At 36.3% G+C, this 19,385-nt stretch overlaps 1 protein-coding gene across 1 annotated transcript in view; it reads left to right on the top strand.

Annotated features, from left to right (window-relative positions):
• Positions 1-18,972, top strand: part of MEGF9 (multiple EGF like domains 9) — an 86,254-nt gene extending 67,282 nt beyond the window's left edge. The window contains exons 3-6 of the mRNA XM_070430797.1: positions 6,052-6,191; positions 11,554-11,697; positions 12,235-12,504; positions 14,292-18,972. Of these exons, the coding sequence (XP_070286898.1) occupies positions 6,052-6,191; positions 11,554-11,697; positions 12,235-12,504; positions 14,292-14,743 (1,006 nt within the window). The 3' untranslated portion in view covers positions 14,744-18,972. The remainder of the gene's footprint in view (positions 1-6,051; positions 6,192-11,553; positions 11,698-12,234; positions 12,505-14,291) is intronic.
• The last annotated feature ends 413 nt before the right edge of the window (positions 18,973-19,385 follow it).

Below are 19,385 nucleotides of genomic sequence, written 5' to 3'. Positions count from 1 at the left end.
ATGAACCTGCAACCTAGGTATGTGCCCTTATGGGGAATCAAACCTACCACCTATTGGTGTACAGGACTATGCTCCAACCAACTGAGCCACCCAACCAGAGTTAGCTCTCTGTTAATATTATTTTTAAATTATTGAGAGTGCTTGTAATCCACAATTTACTGATAATTTCAGCCTCTAATTTCAGTAATTTTAGTACTTTCAGTCTCTCCCTAAACTAAATTTACTTATTTATTTATTTAAAAAGAGGGAGAAAATATTTGATGCATTTGATTATCTATTTTTTCTATTTCTCGTTCTTTGTCAGACTGCCAATATGTAAACTGTCTGAGAAAGGAGGAAAGAGGAAAAGCAAAGCTTCTTAATAAATTAATTTCCCCTAATTAGAACTGTATCTTTGGTTATTTTGTGACTGCTTGAGTTAAAATTAATAACATGATAGCTAAAGGAATGCCATACATACATTTTATAGCTTGTAAATATTAGGAAGAAAATAGACAATTTTTTTTATAACAAAACATGCCAAGACATATGACTGAAAGGGCGAGGGCTAGGCCCTCCACCTTGCCCCAGGGTAAGGGCTAGGGCCTCCACCTTGCCCCAGGGTAAGGACTACGCCCTCCACCTTGCCCCAGGGTAAGTGCTCCATCTTACCTTGGCCACGTGCTTGGCAAGGAGCTTCTTCCCGGAAGTCTAAGCCTCTGCTAGCCACACCCAGGAACAAGACACAGACTTGTGCCTGGCCAATGGGCAGAGCACAGTCCTTTCTCCTCCCCTTCCTCCAACTCCCCCTATATAACCCGTCTCCACACAGAGTTATCTCTCTCTGCTTCCTGTCGCTGTGTCGGCAAGGTGGGGGAGCCGAGCTAGCTCGAATAAAGACTCTTATGCTTTTGCATCGGACTGGCTGGCTCCCTGATGTGGTTTCTTGGGGATCCTGAAATCTGGGCATAACAATGACAATTTAAAAAAAAAGTTAAATCATTTAGCTAGTTGGTACAAAAGCACATCAGGTCTCCCTGGCTTTGGTCCTGCCTAATGTAGGAGTTGCTGATCCTTGCCCTTCTCAATTTTTAATTCTCTTCCCCAAAACCTTTTCTACCATGTGTTCAATAATATGCTTTCTTTTCCTACCCACATTGGCTTCAATCTAGTAATTACCATATAAATTCTTTCAATTTTTCTAAGTTTGTTAACAGAATTTGAAAAGTAAATAACTTATTCTGTCTATCTTTGCCTACTAGAGATCCAACCCATTCTCCTTACAATTCTCAGGAAAAAAATTCAAGCTCTAGGACATTGTTATTATCCTCATATTCCTTTCATTTTTTATAGTACTGATTATGTGCCAGACATATGCAATATGCAGTCTTTAATTCTCACAATAATCATACAGAGTTTGGTATAATTGCCTTCATTTTACAAATGAGAATGCTGGATCCAAGATGGAATAAATACTTGGTCCCAGCTAGTTACTAGCAGAACTGAAATTTGCTCTCCCTATCTCCTTAGGCTATGAATTTTCCATAGACCCTGATACCTCCCTTCCTGTGTCCCACCCTTCCCACCCTAGCCAGTGTGATGATAAAACAATGGAAATTCTGAAGATTCTCCGCCCATTCATCTTAAACAAAACAAAACCTTTAAAAGGGCATTTTGGTTAATGCTTGTATGATATAAATAGGTACCCTATCTTGAGATGATACACCATTGAATTTCCTTTTGAAATATTAATAATTTCATTTCAGAAAACATTACTTGTTTACATATTAAGAAATAATTTTTAAGTGTTCAAACCTTGTAATAGTTGCTCATACCTATCACTGTGATAAAGTCTCTAAGCACTTACACCATAAGGAAATCTGAGAATTCCATTTGGGATAGTGTAAGATATGTGTAGTATATTTGTAGTTATACTTAGTGCAGCTTAGTTCCACAATGCTTGTGCTTACTTTATAATTAATTATATATATTCTTTTTTTCTGATATAATTCTATATACCATGTTATACTTTACTAGCAGATAAGTCATATCTATAAAGAGTGACATCAGATGAGCAATTCTATCTTAAATTCTTTGTTAGTTTATTTCAGTAGTATAGATTTCTGACTTCTATTCAAATTCCAGTTTGCTCTTATTCTCTAGGTATGAATATGTGAGTCTTTGGTTCTTTCATTTCAAACCTATGGATAAGCATAAGTGGTTTGTTAACAGACCCACTTTTTTTTCTTCTTTGCATTTATACCATTGACCTTTGCTTCAAAAAGCATTCAGCAGTTTTTAACAGAGGGATACCATGAAAGGGGGTGTTGTAAAGGCTTTATTCTATAAAAGAAGTCACACAGGGAAAGCTTTATATTTGCTGAGTGATTTAATTCTTATACATGCAGAGCTTGGCCATGGGCCATGAGTAGCATGGTGGAAAAGCCTACTAGAGCAGCCTCACAGTTAAACCTCCCCACTCCATTCTGTATATTTTTTTTAAAAAGAGAGAAAAAAGTATCTCCTTTCCTGTTGTTCTGAAATCTACCCAAGAAAAGTGAAGCATAGTGTCTAGACTAGTTAACTGCTTTATCAAGATTCTTAAAGCCATTCATGGATTTTTAAAAAAATCATCAGCTAAGGAGCATATACTCCAGGGAGAAAGATGCCTACTTAAATTAGTCTTCCGAGTGCCCAGAGCAGAACTACAAAAGGAAAATCCACTTAAAAGAATAGCATCTGCTTTGAGAACACTGGCTGTACCTTATAGTAGTAATATATTATTAATTAACAATAATATTAATTAATTATTAATATATTATTAGGTATTCTAAGAATAAAACCTTTTTCTTATAGGTGGTGGATTGGGCAAACACTGTCATTAAAAATAACTATTCTTCTATATACTGAATAATCTAATATCTGTAGAGAAATGAGAAGCAAGCTTATTTTAGTTAATCTTTTAAAAGCTTTGGAATTTGGCTAGTGAACTAGTGAACTGTTGTTAGCCATTCTCTGAAAGGTACATTATATCCTTTATAATTTTCTGACAATATAGCAAGACTTAAGTTGACTGGTTGCTTCTTGTTGAGTCAGAAGATATTCCTGAAGTTCATTTTGATGAACACACATTTATGTTACTAGATCTTTAAGTAACTTGGGGTAGTTTTGTGTGAGACTGTATCTATATCTATATCTATATCTATATCTATATCTATATCTATATCTATATCTATATCCACACACATACATATATATAGTGGGGGGTGTTTCTTTTCTCTTTAAATTTTTTGAAAAGTTACTTAAGAGACATGGTTGTTAATAATCAATTTCTATAGTATTTTAAAAACAATGCTCATCTTCTATACTATGATCAGTACAAATTTTAATTAATTTTAATTAAGCTTTAACCAAGCATCACAATTTTTGGGATTTATCTTCTGAGAACCTTGGACTTTGCTAGGCAGTTTCTCTTCAATCATTAAGACCTCTTAGCTTTTGTTTAGGAAGTCCTAAAATTCACTGGCAGTGAGAAAAGAGATGGAGGTTTATCCTGGGTAAGGTAGAAACAGCTCACTGGGATTAGAACTTAAATAAATGGTGAATTGTGGTGCTTGGAATCTACATAATGAAGCTTGATACTCAAGGGGTGTCAAGTTGCTTGGCAGGCAAATTTCTTGTAGAAATTTAGAGTCAAACTTAGGGAAGGATAAGTAGCATGGTATAGGGGGATAGTCTATCTTTGTATAAATAATTGCTAGGTGTGGACAATAATTTTAAATTGTCTGCATTTCCTCAATAGTAAGATGAGGATTATGACCTTCACCTAGTAGAGTTATTTTGAGGATTAGAGAGAATATATAATTGACATAGTCCCTCAATGAACGATGGCTCATTGTTTTTATCATCATCATAATCATCACGCCTGCTTTCAGATGCTTCCATTTTACATTTTCTGTAAATTATTTGTTAGTCAAGAAATTGAATAACCAATCCAATATACTAGGCAGCTTTAAGATAGAAAGATGTTGATAGGTTACTTCTCAGGATACAAGACTTTAAGATCTGTTATAAATAGAAGCCTGGCTTTCTTTCCCTTCTGGACTGGTTTTGTTTGAGGAAAACCCTAAAAAACATTCCATGTAGATTTGTTTTTCTACTCCTTTTTGGAAGCCAGGCTTCTATTTATTTATATATTATCTCACATAAAATGATAATTCTTAGGTTTGTATGCTACAAGTAGAATACACAGAGTTGAAAGTTGCTTTACTTCCATTCTGCAAAGTTTAACCCAAAGTTCCAATAACTCTCAAATTTATAATTTCTGTTTTTACTACAGAAATAGGAATATGGGAAATAGTAGGGGATTACTTTAACTGATGATAAGTGTAAGTACTGACAATCTGAGCTTGGGCTCCTGAACTAAAACTAACAACACCATGGGACTCATTATTAGGAGCTGAATTTCTAAAAAAATTATATTGAGAAGCAGTTCTACCTTGGATTGTCTCCCATTCAATATCACTGGTGCCAAAATCTACTCGGATGCAGCCTAAAAATTTGAGATACAGAATGAGCACATAACGAAGGGTTATACTGTTGGAAAAAAGGGAAGAATCTTAGCTGTTCTGAAGGGTAACTACTGTAGCCCTTCACCTTTTTCCCTTCCAGTACTTAGCTCTAAAATTCAGTTTGTGTATTTATTGTCCATTTATTTGTCAAGTATATATTAGGTGCCTACAACAAACTAGGTACTGTACTAGACTCTGAGGATATTAAGATGGCTAAGTGCAGTTCCTGGACTCAGAAAACTTACCAAGTAAGATGTATGAAATGAAAATAGTTATAGTATACTATCCATAGGCTTGTGCTATGTCTTGAGGATAATAAAAAAAACCCCTGCATGATACAGTCTTTGCCTCAGGTCTTTAACAATGTAATTAGAGAAGCAAGATCATATATATATATATATATATATATATATATATATATATATATATGAATGAATGAATATAGAACAGACCATAGTTAAGGTTAACATTTATGGTGCAGAGAATGTGAAGTCAGGAAGCCAAAAGATCTCTTTGGAGAAAAGTTGCATAGAAAAAGATGAGCCTGATAGCAGGAAATTTTTGAGAGGTGGAGAAGGAAAGACATTCTAAGATAAATGTTTGTAGAGGAAATAACAATACCAAGAGATATTTTGAAAGAAAATTTGACATAAATTAGTGAAATATTGGATTTGAGTGAGTGATTGTAAGAACGAGAGGACTTGAAAATGACAGCAGAGGTTTAAGTTTCACTGATTGGAAAGAGGTGATATTAATCTAATGGTCATCTAAGAAAAAGTAAATAGATTAATGGGAAGAGTTGGGATACTAAATAAACTATTTTTCTTTAGATTTTTAGACCTTTGGGTTTGATAATCTATAATTTTTATATGGATTTAATCCAGAAAGTGATAGATGTCACCATATAGTCTTTTTATATAACTGTGAATTCCAGTTAAATTACCAGATATATTTTAATATAGCCTGTACCTAAAGTAGAAAATTATATCAAGTTTTCAGCATCTAAATGGATATTAGTTGATACTTTCATTAAGATCCTGGTCTTCATATTCTTCATCCAGAAGCTAGGGTTGGGTGAAGGCTAGGTAGTTTTTCTTTTCATCTCCAGATTGGGCAGTGTGGATGCTGGTGGAACTGTGGAATGATTTAAGAATGAGATGTAGCAGTAGTATCAGTTCTATGCCCCAGTACTTAAATGAACAACGATTTCTAAGCTCTGGGACTTATATTCTTCATGGCTCCTTTATCATTTATTTTAAGCTACCTAAATATAGAGGATTAAGTTGTCACAAATTATTAGTATTAGTACTATGTTAATTGAATATTTATGGAAAAACATGTGGGGTACAGCCAAAAGTCATACTATTTAGAAGAGCCCTAAACACAAGGCCAATACTTCTAGTTGAAATAATTTTTACATTAAGATCCTTGTATGATGGGATATTAGCAACACAATTTTAAACTGATTTGCTTTGCTTATTGTCTTTGCTTTTATTTGCAGTTCTGGGAAATGCCAGTGTAAAGTGGGTGTCACCGGCTCTGCATGTGATCGATGCCAAGATGGATATTATGGCTTTAGTAGGAGTGGCTGCTTGCCCTGCCAATGCAATAATCGATCTACCAGTTGTGATGCCCTCACAGGTACACACACTTTCCGTATCTTTTTTTAATCAGTCCATTGTTCTTTTTATTTTGAGGTCCTTCATCTATAGGTTGATTCTTTCTAAATAGTTTGTAAGGGTCTTTCTCCTTTAAGTGGGATGTATAGCAAGCCAAACTCCTGCAACAAAAACTTGAAAAAAAACCATACAAATAAATTTCAAAAATCTTATTGGTTGGAGAGCTGTGGAAACAAAGAGGATGATATGAACTAAAATTCCAGAAAGTGTAGAACTCTTTCTATGTGAGCTGATGATCATAGCCATTTCCTTTCCAGGGGACATTTGCTGATTCTGGGCAAAGGCTAAGGAACAGAGGTTAGCCCAAGCAAAGGAATGCTTTTTGAGGAAAGAGACACAAGAAGAGATTTTGGCAGTCATTTGGGGCTTATGTGATGGATTGGAAACTAGAGGAGCTCTAAACACAAGGCCATTTTTCTCTTAGGATCTTAGCTGACTGTGTAGGAGATGGAAGGCTAGCCCAAAAGGTAGAAAGAAATCTCTCAGTCTTGTAGTGCTTAGGAGACAAAAATCTCTTTAAAGAGGACTGGTTACAACATACAGCCATCTCTCTCTCAAGACATTGCCAGATTTTGAAGGTGCGAGTAGGACCTGATGGGAAGTGCTGTATCTGTTGCAGTCTTCCAGGGTAGAGAAGGACTCAGGCCTGTTAGGTTCTCAATTAAAAGTCTTAGAGGGCCACGACCAAGAATTGTGATGAACCATTGGTGAACTGACTTATACTGAGATTGTGGATCATCCTCAACCCATCTCAATTTCTGATTGGATTGGGAATCGAACTATGACCTCATAGTTCATGGGTCGACACTCAACCAGTGAGCCACGCTGGCCGGGCTCCTAGGCAGTATAAGAACAAGAAAACCACATTTAGGCAAACTTAAAGTATTAAAAACTAAAGACAATGAATATTTCTGGTCTTTAATTTTGAAATCTTCTTTTCCCCAACAAAAATTCAGGATGCTTAGAATGGCCTTTCTAATACACCTCTATCCCCAACCCTGGACCCTTTACCTTAATAAATCATATCCTGCCTTCAGGCCTTTGGTTAAAGGTTACTGCATTAGAAAGCAGTTCCTGATGCTCCAGGCTAAATGACAATTCCCATTTATACACACTTGTATTTTTTGATAGCACTTATCACAGTTCATAATTGTATATTTATATGTGATTATGAGTCACATATGGCTTAGTCACTACATTGTAAGTTCCACATCAGTTTTGTTCACCATTGTACACTATATTTAGCATGTAACTTGGCACATAGTAAGTACTCACTAACGTTTTTTAAAAATAAATGAACAAGTAAATGGAAATACATACAATACATGAGTTCCAATCCTGGGTAATGGCAGAAATGTTTTATCATACTGACTTGATTTAAATTGCTCCCTAGATCTTTTGCGGGACCAGGAAACAGTCCACATTGCTGGTTGTAACTTCTTATTTTCCTTGCAGCAATAAACTAGCTGTCTTTAATGTTAAGTAAATTCCAACCTGTCCTTGCTCTGAAGATAATTTAAGGCAAAAGAAATCCTTTTCATGGTTATGATTTCTAAAAGCAGTTAGTAATAAGAGAAATAAATGATTTCTCTCTTTTGAAATATGATAAAAATGGAATCCAATGTGAAGGATCGCCAATACTTGATCTAAAACTGTAAGCTTAATATAAAATTAGTCTTTCGTCTAAAATGAGATTTTTTTCCGGAGTGCTGTGTTATGGTTGCCCTCTGGTGGCCACTTATGATGTTTTCATAGTCTTTATTTTTCCTCACTCTAGTGTCTTTTTCTATACCTTGTGTTTTGTATTGAAGTAGACTTTAAAGTAACCTTTTTGTGATAAGATATATTGGGGGAAAATTTGGAAAGCAGTTTGACAATGTGTATCAGAAGTCTTAAAAATTCTTTCTTGATTCAGTAATTCTGTTTCTAGGAATCTATTCTAAGAAAATAATTCTAAATTCATAAAAAACTTTATGTTCAAAGATGTTCATCAAAGTGGTAGTTATAATTCTAAAAAATTAGACCATCCTATTTCTTTTTTAAAAAAATATATTTTATTGATTTTTTACAGAGAGGAAGGCAGAAGGATAGAGAGCTAGAGACATCGATGAGAGAGAAATATCAGTCAGCTGCCTCCTGCACACCCCCCAATGGGGATGTGCCCCCAACCAAGGTACATGCCCTTGACCGGAATCAAACCTGGGACCCTTCAGTCTGCAGGCCGACGCTCTATCCACTGAGCCAAACCAGTTAGGGCAAGACCATCCTATTTCTAACAGGGAATGAAGCAAATTATGTTATCTAGGCAATACATGGTTAAGAGCACAGAAAGTGAAATCTACCTGTGCAAGTTTCTTAGCCTGTTTTTTTTTTTTTTTTAATCTAGAAATTTGGGATAATGACAGTAACTGCTTCATGGGTTGTGAAGATTCAATGCAATCCTATATAATAAAGAGCTAATATGCTAATTAGACCAAACAGCAGAACAACTGTCCAGATGACCTTCTGGACAAAGCCGGGGCTAGGAGGGCTGGCCAAGGCAGCTGGGGCTTTGAGAGCTAAGCCCCTTACACGAATTTCGTGCATCGGGCCTCTAGTATACTTATAAAACTCTTAATACGGTGCCTGGCTCATTATAAGCAATCAATAAATGGAAACTGTTATTATGTCATTAAAATGTTTTAAAGAATGATATATAACAACATGAGAGTGAAAGAAGCAGGGTATAAAAATGACATGTGGGATACATTTAGATTATTTAAAAAGCAAAATCCAAACCTCTATATAGGGAGATGTCAAGTAACCTTTCAAAATCTTACTGACACAGTTCTTTGGGTAATTATTTTGTCTTTCTATTCTATATTTTTCTAGATTTTCTTTATTGAGCACATGTTTTCCTTAAAATGGAGGTGGGGGGACTATTTTTTAAACTAGAACTTTCTGTTCATATTATGTGCTTTTTAAGAATTCAGCTCCTTCATGTATTCATAGTGTTCCATGGCAGCTTGACTGAGTTGAACACTCCTTCACTCCTCAGTGACTTTCTTCACTTTAGGATATCGCACTTTTCAGGCTCTTTTTCCCCATCCGCAGTTGGCTCTGCTAATTCTTCCTCTGTTCCACTGTAAGCACTGGAGTGCCTCAGAGCTCAGCCCTTGGCATTCTTATCTTTTCCATTTATATGCTCTCTAAATGATCTCATTCAGTCCCCTGGATTTAATTTAAATGTCATCTACACATGTGCTGATGACCAGATTTACATTTCTTCCTTATTCTTCACACTCAAAGATCTAACAATACTTTTGACATTTCTACTTGAAGGCTTTAATTGGCATCATAATCCTAACAAATCCAAAAAAATCTCTATTTTACCCTATAAGTCAATCTGCTTTACTCTTAGTGTTCTTCATTTTGGTGACTGGCACCATTCACCCAGTTGCTGAGTCCAAAAGCCTAGGAGTTATATTTTATTTATTTCTTTTCCTACTGCAAATATCCAATCCATCAGCAAGTTCTCTTAGCTTGACATTCAACATAAAACCCAGAGTCTGACCACTGTTCATGATCACTGCTGTCATCCTTGTCTAAGCCACTGTCCTCTCTCTGAACTACTTTGACACTCATCTGATCTCTGCCTCTTCTTCTGTTCTCTCATCCCCTAACCCTAACCCTACCACAGTCCAGTCTCCACCTAACAACCAGATAATGTCATTCCCATGCTTAAGGCCTCTTGGAATAAAATTCAAACATGTAACAGACACGCCCTCTCCAATCCAGGGGTGCTGTCTGTAAGGTGGGAGACACCATTCCCTGATTTGGGGCGGGGTCGGTTCCCAGAGTAGCCCCTGGGAGGGCCCCCCCACACACACACACACCGCCAAAGGGAGGATGGGGGCGCGCGCGCAAAAAAAAAAAAGCATACAACACCCGGGATTCCCAGCTGGTCTCGCATCCAAGTCACGCCCGACCCTGCTTAGTTTCCGAGATCAGACGAGTGGTATGGACGTAGATGCTAGAGGAGGCCTCCGGGAGTCCCAAAAACCCGCTCAGCCCTTGGCCACCTTGCTGACCTGGTGCTCCGTGACTTAACAGGGCACCCTGCCTTTCTCTTTGACCTTATCTCTTGGTACTCTCTTTCTTGTTCATATAAGCTTGGCCTTCTTTCTGTTTGACAGGTTAAAGTTTGCCTTCTGCCCTGTAGACATGATCAGTACTTGCTATATTTTTGACAGGTTTATATATAAACTATGAAATGGTGAAATAAATGAGGAAAAGTCTTTTTGCATGTGGCAATGTATGTTTTCAAAATTTTTTCTCTGAGTTTAGTGAGAAAGGAACCATCTCTCCTAATGATAATAACAATAAAAATAATCAAAGTTGAAGAAGTTCAGCCCGGCTGGCGTGGCTCAGTCAGTGGTTGAGCATCGACCCATGAACCAGGAGGTCACGATTCAATTCCTGGTCAGGGCACATGACCTGGTTTTGGGCTCCATCCCTGGTGGGGGGCATGCAGGAGTCAGCTGATCGATGATTCTTATCATTGATGTTTCTGTCTCTCTTTCCCTCTCCCTTCCTCTCTCTGAAAGCAATAAAAACACTTAAACAAAAAAGTAAGTACTCTCCTTCCATATATATCATTCTGCAATTTGCTTTTTCAATCGACATTATTTTTAAGATTTATTCATGTTCATAACATATAGGTTTAGTTCACTTATTTAATTCAGTATCCCAGTGATTCAAATAGTATAGTTTTATCTATTTTCTTTCAATGATTTTTAGATTGTTTTTATTTTTTCTTTATAAATAGCTAGCCTACTTTCAGTATGTAGTTAATCAACAAGGGCTTATTGCAGTGATGGCGAACCTATGACACGCGTGTCAGAGGTGACACGCGAACTCACTTTTTGGTTGATTTTTCTTTGTTAAATGGCATTTAAATATATAAAATAAATATCAAAAATATAAGTCTTTGTTTTACTATGGTTGCAAATATCAAAAATTTACTATATGTGACACGGCACCAGAGTTAAGTTAGGGTTTTTAAAAATGCTGACATGCCGAGCTCAAAAGGTTCGCCATCACTGGCTTATTGAAACTCTCATCACCTTTCCCTAAAGAGTTTACAATCTGGTAGGGGGCAGCAAACTTGCAGACCTGGCCAATGTAGAAGTAAGATGTGGTAGAAACTGAACTCTGTCCAATCTCTATTGGATAACTTTTTCTTGTTATCTCTTGAGATATTTTGGTTGCAGGTATGATTTATATAAAGTTACTGTGCTATCAGAGTAAATCTTTAACTTCTTAAAATAATTTACTTTTTTTAGGTGCTTGTTTAAACTGCCGGGGAAATAGCAAAGGGGACCACTGTGAAGAATGCAGAGAAGGATTTTACCAGAGTCCCAATGCCACTAAAGGATGTTTTCGCTGCCCTTGTTCAGCAGTGACATCTACAGGCAGTTGTATCATAGGTAAGGCCTTTCTCTAAGTCTTTATTTTTAGAAGCAAAAAGAGTGAATCAGTTATCAATAGGTATAAAATGTGCTCATAAAGTTCTGGGTGCTGCAGGTGAAAGGGAGTTATGAAAACAGCAAAAATTTCCTTTCAAGGAATTTGCAGTCAAATCCAAATACATATGTGAAATGAGACTTGAGAGAGGGATGAGGAAGTTTTTGTTAAAAGCATATTTTATTTAATCTGTCATGACTAAAGAGGAAGGGATAAAAAAAATTGAGTGCCTATTCACTGTAATTATTTAGATTTCTTATGTAAGCATATTTCTTTTGTTCTCTATTAAATGGGTTCTCTGTGGCCCCATCATTCTCACAATAAATTGGACAATTAATAAATAATTGTGTAGATTTTTAGTTTGATTCCATATGTCTCTTAAGTTTGAGAGGAGGTAGTAGGGAAAGCTTATAACCCATTTTGAGAACTAGTAATTGTTTTGCATTTTCAATTGGAGCTTGAGACTGGACTAAATTATTTTGGTGTTCTCTCTGTTTTAGAATTGGGTGAATTGGAACCTAAATGTGTTCAGTGTAAAGAGGGTTACACAGGCCAGAACTGCAATAAATGTGAAAATGGCTATTACAATTATGACAGCATCTGTATGAAGTGCCAATGTCATGGCCACGTGGACCCAATTAAAACTCCAAAGATTTGCAAGCCCGAGAATGGAGAGTGCATCAACTGCCTCCATAACACCACTGGGTTTTTGTGTGAGAACTGCCTAGAAGGTTATGTTCGAGACCTGGAAGAAAATTGCATCAAGAAAGGTAAACTTCACCTAAAGTTGTAAATTTAATATCTAAGCCTAGCATTGAAAATTTCAGGACAGCTACCTTTTGCTTTATAAAACCACAAGAGGAGTTTTATGGAAATAGATTTTGATAGATATTTGCCTAAAGAGAATTCCTTTCATTCCTGCTGCTCTCCTGATACTCCAAAATCAACTCCAGAAATTTGAGGACCAAGACCAAGTCACTGCAGTGTTTTCACATTTTCTATTCATCTACTTTTATTTTTATGTTAATAATTTAAAAGTCCAATCATTTTTTTTTATCCTTTGCTTCCTGTATTCTCATCACCTCCAGTGATCAACAAAGGTCTTTTTAAATAGGGACCTCTAATCTGGTTAGAAGTTCCAGCTGAGAAAAATGAGTTTGTTTTAGCATCTATCCTAACTTTGGGCCTAAGTTTTCCCATGTGTAATGGAGGAAATAGTAATAATATTCCTTTTGATTTTTAAAAGAAAAGGTTACTCAAGTGGCAAAATGTTTCTTATAGGGAGGTTCAGGAAGGTTTAGATACAAATTAGTGATTAGAAATTCAGGATGAGTTAAGAATATTTAGTCTTTACTAGGTCACAGAGAGATTAGACCACGTTCTTCTACAAACTACCCTTTGATATTCTGACAGATGTTGAATATTGGGCTGATGGACACTTAGCCTGTGGCAAGGGTTGTCCTTCTGCCATTTTCTTGATATCCCTATTCTCTTGTGATCCAGGCTATGAAACTCAGATTGAACCTCAGCATTAGCCTGGAGATCCTGTCACTCATTTCTCTTTCCCACTTGGAGGCATACCTTGTCTACAGTTAGCTGTCAGGACTGTGGTGATTATTAGTTATTAAATAATGTAAAACATGCCTCTTTTTAGGATAAATTGATGTGGATGATTATGGTGATGAATTATAAAGATAAAAGTAATTATTTTGTTGAATGACTACTATGTGCCAAGCACTGTAAACATTAAAAAATAACAATGTTATATAGTATGTTATCTCATTTAATCTTTCCCAATAACTTTGCAAAGTAGATATTATTATTCCCATTTATAGATAAGGAATCTCAGTTTTAAAAAGATTAACTGACTTACCTATAACCACACACTTCTACTTCTAGAGCCTTTGGTATTTCCACTGAGCTATACTGCATTAGAAGTACAAAGTGTAGTATGTTAATTATAAAATAGCTAAAATCTACAAAAGAAAGAATTACTACACATGAAATTAAAGGAAGTTTCTTTTTTCTCTTGACTGACATTAACTTTGGACATTTAAATTGTGTTATTCAGAAGTAACTAGAAATACAGCTTTTCCCCCCCTATTTCGTTTTTGTCTCCTTTGAACAGAAGTTTGCCCTTATGAAATGCCATCAGACATGCTGAACTTATTGTAGTTCAAATGATTGTCATCTATCCCTGTCAGTTTTAACCAAGCGATTTAGAACTCAGTAGCGACATATTTACTGTCTTTGTAGGAATTTGTATGAATCTATCCAAGAGTAAAGAAAGATGGAAAATTCCAACATTAGAATTTCCCCAAAGATTTTAATATAGATATACATTTTAAATATTAGCCATGCATATAATAATCAAGCTTTCTAAATCTTGATTCTTTTCACTATATTTCTCTAAAAGTTATTTTTAACTTGCATGACCTTAAAGAAGACTATCATGTCAACATGCCATATCAACTTCCACTCCCATGTATTTCTTTTATTGTTTCTTAAAACTAGATAATTTTGTCTTTTACATTTCATTCTCTGTTTTTATTTTCAGAAGTTATTGTTCCAACACCTGAAGGTTCTACCATTTTGGTTTCCAATGCCTCTTTGACCACATCAGTGCCCACCCCTGTTGTAAATAGTACATTTACCCCCACCACCTTGCAAACTATCTTTTCAGTAAGCTCTGCTGAAAACAGCACGTCAGCTTTAGCTGATGTTTCATGGACCCAATTTAACATCATCATTTTGACTGTCATCATCATTGTGGTGGTGCTGCTGATGGGATTTGTGGGGGCTGTATATATGTACCGGGAGTACCAAAACCGGAAACTCAATGCCCCCTTTTGGACCATCGAGCTGAAAGAAGACAATATCAGTTTCAGCAGCTACCATGACAGCATTCCCAATGCAGACGTGTCAGGATTGTTGGAAGATGATGGCAATGAAGTGGCTCCCAATGGGCAACTGACTCTGACAACATCCATGCATAATTACAAAGCCTAAGGAGCTAGACCTGTTCTCCTGAATTGTTAGACCACAGTGCTCACTAAGACAGCATCAGCCCCTGGGCATGACAAAGCCTGGGTAGAGTTTGCTGAGAAAGCAAAGGCATATAGTGCATCGAAGTCTTCAGGTACAAATTCATAATGCACTTAGCCTATTACTTTTAGTTTACTATGAAGATTTGAAGCAGTCACTGTCAATAAGGACTTGAAGTAAAGTATATTTTTGTACAAACCACATGGGAGTATAGAAAGGCTGAACCCCATAGTGCAGGCCTAATTGCATTGACCTCCAGATAGACTCTTGGGGAGTGTTCACTCAACCAGCGGAAACAGGATGATGGATGTGGAGGGGGAGAGGACTACTGGAAGACTTCATCTCCATTCCTGAAACACTTTTTTTAAAAGGAGGTTCAGGGACAATATTCATTTACTGTACTAAAAGACATCATTGAGGAAAAGCTAATATCTGGGCTGTATCACAATAAACAATCTTGATTGTTTCTAAAATAGGAGCAGAAAAGTCCCAACAAGGTCGTTAGAAGGGTTTCATTTTTCCTTCCAGAATTCTTGCTCAATGATAGGATTAAGGCATAAGATAAGTTTCTAATGGTACAGAGAGGAAGGCAATATCTGGGAGCAGGGAACTGATAGTCCTCCTTAAGGTCTCAGTGTAAATGATGAATTATCTAAAAATAAGGAATATTCCTGCCTCTAGAGAAATTAGGTGTATATATTTAATGTAGCATATCTGGTCAACATTGTATTTGTATCTATTTGTAAAAAAAATCATGTCATATTTTATCATCTAGAATGTATTTGTACAGCAGTTAATGGCGTTGTAAAAAGAAAATATGGGGATTGGTTAAAATAATGTAAAATAGATGGCAATATTGCTAGAGCTGGGACTCTGGTGAGCATCAGTCATTCTTATTCCCTCTATGGACATCGTTGAAATTTATAAAAGGTTGAATGTTTCTAATCTTTCTTTCCCTTTCTCACTCTAAACATAGAATTATGTGTTCTTTGACTTAGAAATTCAAGCAATAGATTTTTAAGTCAGTGATTGTTAGCTGGAACACAGGCTGTACTCTCCAAGCTACACACCTAATTAGACATTAGCCACTCTATATTTTATATAGATTAATGTGGAACATAGCCTCATTAAAATGCTTTTTAATGTAAAATATAGTTTTCCAAAGGAATTATAAATATTTTAGTTCCAAAAGAAAAGCCATCGTATTACTTGGCGTCCCATTTTCATGCCCGTGAAATATTTTATCTTCCCCAGCTCAAAAAAAAATCTCCTACATTTGAACATAGCCTGTCACTCATATACCATGAGGAATGTACCATCTCTCTGCAGGGCTACAATTCTATCTTCTTGTCTAGGTGAGGGTAGTACTGTAGTTGAGTAGATATGGTTAGTCCTTGATTTTAGGGGCAGTTTTTTTCCAGAGGCCATCACTGTTGCTCTCATCTGTTATGATATAGGCAGATTGTGGATTAAAGTTAGAAAAAGCAGGCAGAAGATAACTATAGATATTTATTAAGCAGAACAGAAAATTGTCCAAGTGGTTAAAAAAGAGTAAAGACTTATTAGACTTAGGAAATGTAAGTTGACAACTTTGCCAGCTTCCCCAGAGGAAAACCTGGAATTTGGCCATCCCTCTGTAGGACACCACTGAGTAGTTCTCAGGGTTTGGAGATGATGCTTCGGAGGATGTAAAGGCAGATAATCTACTTCTGGTAACTTGAGGTGCTCTGGATATTTGGCCAATGCTCATGAGAGTAGAGATTATGTTATGTTACATTACATTAAAATACGTTATTTCTATAGCCCTTTGCCATTGGCAAAGCATCTTTGCATATGTGTTTCTTTTGTTGTTCACAATAGCCCCCTGAGGAAGTAATTGCTGTCCCCATTTTATAGATGAGGTTAAATGTCTTGTTCGAGGCTACACCCTATTATGCTTGGAATTAGGACTCCTAAATTTGAAGCACATATTCTTTCAACTACATGCTGATGCAGAAATTGCCTAACCACAGACACAAGAAGGCTGGAAAGAAGAGTCCCATCTGTGAATGTTTCTAATTTTTTAAGTACAAGGTGCCATCCAGGGCCATACACCTATGAAGGACTTTGTTGAAAGAACACAGGAAGATTACTATCTGAAGCTAGTATTGGTGAGAAGAAAATAAAAATACCTGTTTATGCTTCATTAAAGTGAATTAATCCTTCCAAACGGGGAGCGAAAACCTGCATTCCCAAGCAGTTGCCACACAATGTGTGTATAGACTGTGCACTGCACATTTGAAGGAATTTTGCAAAGTTCATACCTACCTGCCTTTCCCTGGATTACCACCCCTCAAAGCCAGGGATTAATGATGGTGAGAAATAAACATTTGAGAAACAGAAGTTAACCCAATAGAGAAAGGAGTGTTTATTGGGGTATGAACCAAAGCCAAACAGTCCAGATTCTGGCCATGTAGAGATTCCTTGAAACAGACCTTGGAAGGAATTGCAAAAACAAATCACAAAGAATGTTTACCTTTAAAACTTATGAACAGTCCTAGATCATATTTTTAATGTTTCCCAATGGAATAAAATGAAGGACTTAAACATTTTTAAGTAATATTTCATGTCCCCTCTTTTTTCTGGTAGAAATAATTTTGCTTTAAAATTTAAGTCAATCATGAAGTGATCTACCATCAAAATCAGACTAGAAAACTAGCATGGAATGCATTACACAATATTCATTTCTCTAAAGGCATGATCCATCCTTTGAACTATGGCATTCAGCACGAGGATCCCATCAGTCCTTTAGAAAGACTAGTACCAGAAGAGTTTTTGTCTAGAGATTAGAAATGTGTTTATTTTCAAATAAGGCTAGTTGAATCTTATGGATAAATAACAGATACTGCTATTGAGTAATACTTTCATCTTCATTAATTCATTTTAACAAGCACTTAAACATTTCTGACAGTTAGATGCTCTAAGTGTTGTTAAGTATGTTTGTCCTCCCTTATCCCCTCCCCTCCCTCACCTCTATCCTCTAGTTCCCAGAGGTCTTTTATTAAGAATTTCTCCAGTTATAGAGAAAAATGATAATAAAAACTAAACCTCATTTATACTAAGGTCCTATGGACTTAATGTGTTACTCTTAGGGATACCTGAATTTTAAGAGAGGATAAAAGAGTAGACATGGAATGAGAGATTTGGGGGGAAGAGGATTTATAAAAGCATCAAATTATATGACTACTTTCTAGCCCAATATTCTCAAGAAAATTGACCATTAAAGCAACACTCGCTGATCCCGGTTTCATTTTGGTCGGATGAGTTGGTTATTTTGGAGGCAGAAAGTTACTTCCTCCTGACAACAGTACTTCCTCCTGACAGCCCCAATTGGGATTGGGTTATTAGATTATTTACCTTGGTCCTATACTTTTTTGTAGGACACGTGGGGAACATAACGCCACTTGTAATGAACATTCACTGGTTCATACATTTTGAAGTATATGGATAGGAGTTGAATTTACACATCTCAAGGAAAGCTCTCTGACAAAAGTTCAGAGAAGTAAAAAGCAACCCAATGTAACCTGTTAGAGTAAGGAAAGCATTTCTGGCCTCATCCATAAAGAAGCTTGGGTCTGTTATGATCTTGATAGCAAGGAGTTTGGGAGCTAAAATGAGTTTGGTGTGTGCAGGGGAGTAATAATGGAAGATGAATGCAAGTTTTCTCTTTAACCCTGAGCCGTGACTATGCCAAGGGGAAAAGCAGGAAGAACATGCTGATTCATCTGAAGAAGTCAAATATCAAATGGACTACGGGTTATGGATCATTAAAATGTCAGTGGCTGAATGATGCTTTTTCAAAAGCAGTTGGGAATCTGTCCTACGTGCAGTAACTGCGACAGCAGCCCTGGAATGTGAGCCCAGGGCTCCAGATTTAAGTTAATGCAAAAACTAAACGATTTAAAGTTAAATTTTAATGCTAGGCACAAGCACTCTGTAATACATTAAATTTCAGCCCAAGCAATTAGGGAATGTTTCTGAAACATTAAACTTGTATTTATGTCACTAAAATTCTAACACAAATTTTAAAAATGTGTTCTCATACGTATGTTGTACTAGGCTTCATGATGCATTTCTAAATTTGTGTATGATTTGAATATATAAAAGAATTTATACAAGAGTGTTATTTAAAATTATTAAAAAATAAATGTATATAATTTGTACCTATTGTAGACTTGTTGTTTTACTTTTTTATGTGGTCCATGGTTGGAAGTCCTTTGATATATGTCACAGATCATTTATTTTCAAACCATGTCATGAAAATCTTGAACCATTCACTTGTTAACTATGCTTTTTGTTTTAAGAATTTCTTTTAAAGAATGCTTCCATCTGGCGAGTGTTGCTCAGTGGTTGAGCTTTGACCTATGAACTAGGAGGTCACAGTTCGATACTCGGTCAGGGCACATGCCCGGGTTGGAGCTCAATTCCCAGTGTGGGACATACAGGAGGCAGCAGATCAAGGATTCTCTCTCTCCCTCTCCCTTTCTCTCTGAAATCAAGAAAAGTATATATTTTTAAAAAGAATGTTTACCACTTGGGAAAAAAGTGCCACATTGAAGAAAATTCC

This window comes from Myotis yumanensis, unplaced genomic scaffold, assembly GCF_028538775.1.
Source record: "Myotis yumanensis isolate MYYU_CA2020_CCGP unplaced genomic scaffold, mMyoYum1.0.hap1 SCAF_12, whole genome shotgun sequence".
Taxonomy (NCBI): domain Eukaryota; kingdom Metazoa; phylum Chordata; class Mammalia; order Chiroptera; family Vespertilionidae; genus Myotis; species Myotis yumanensis.
Note: the sequence above shows the minus strand (reverse complement) of the source record. Positions and strands in the feature narration are given on the sequence as shown.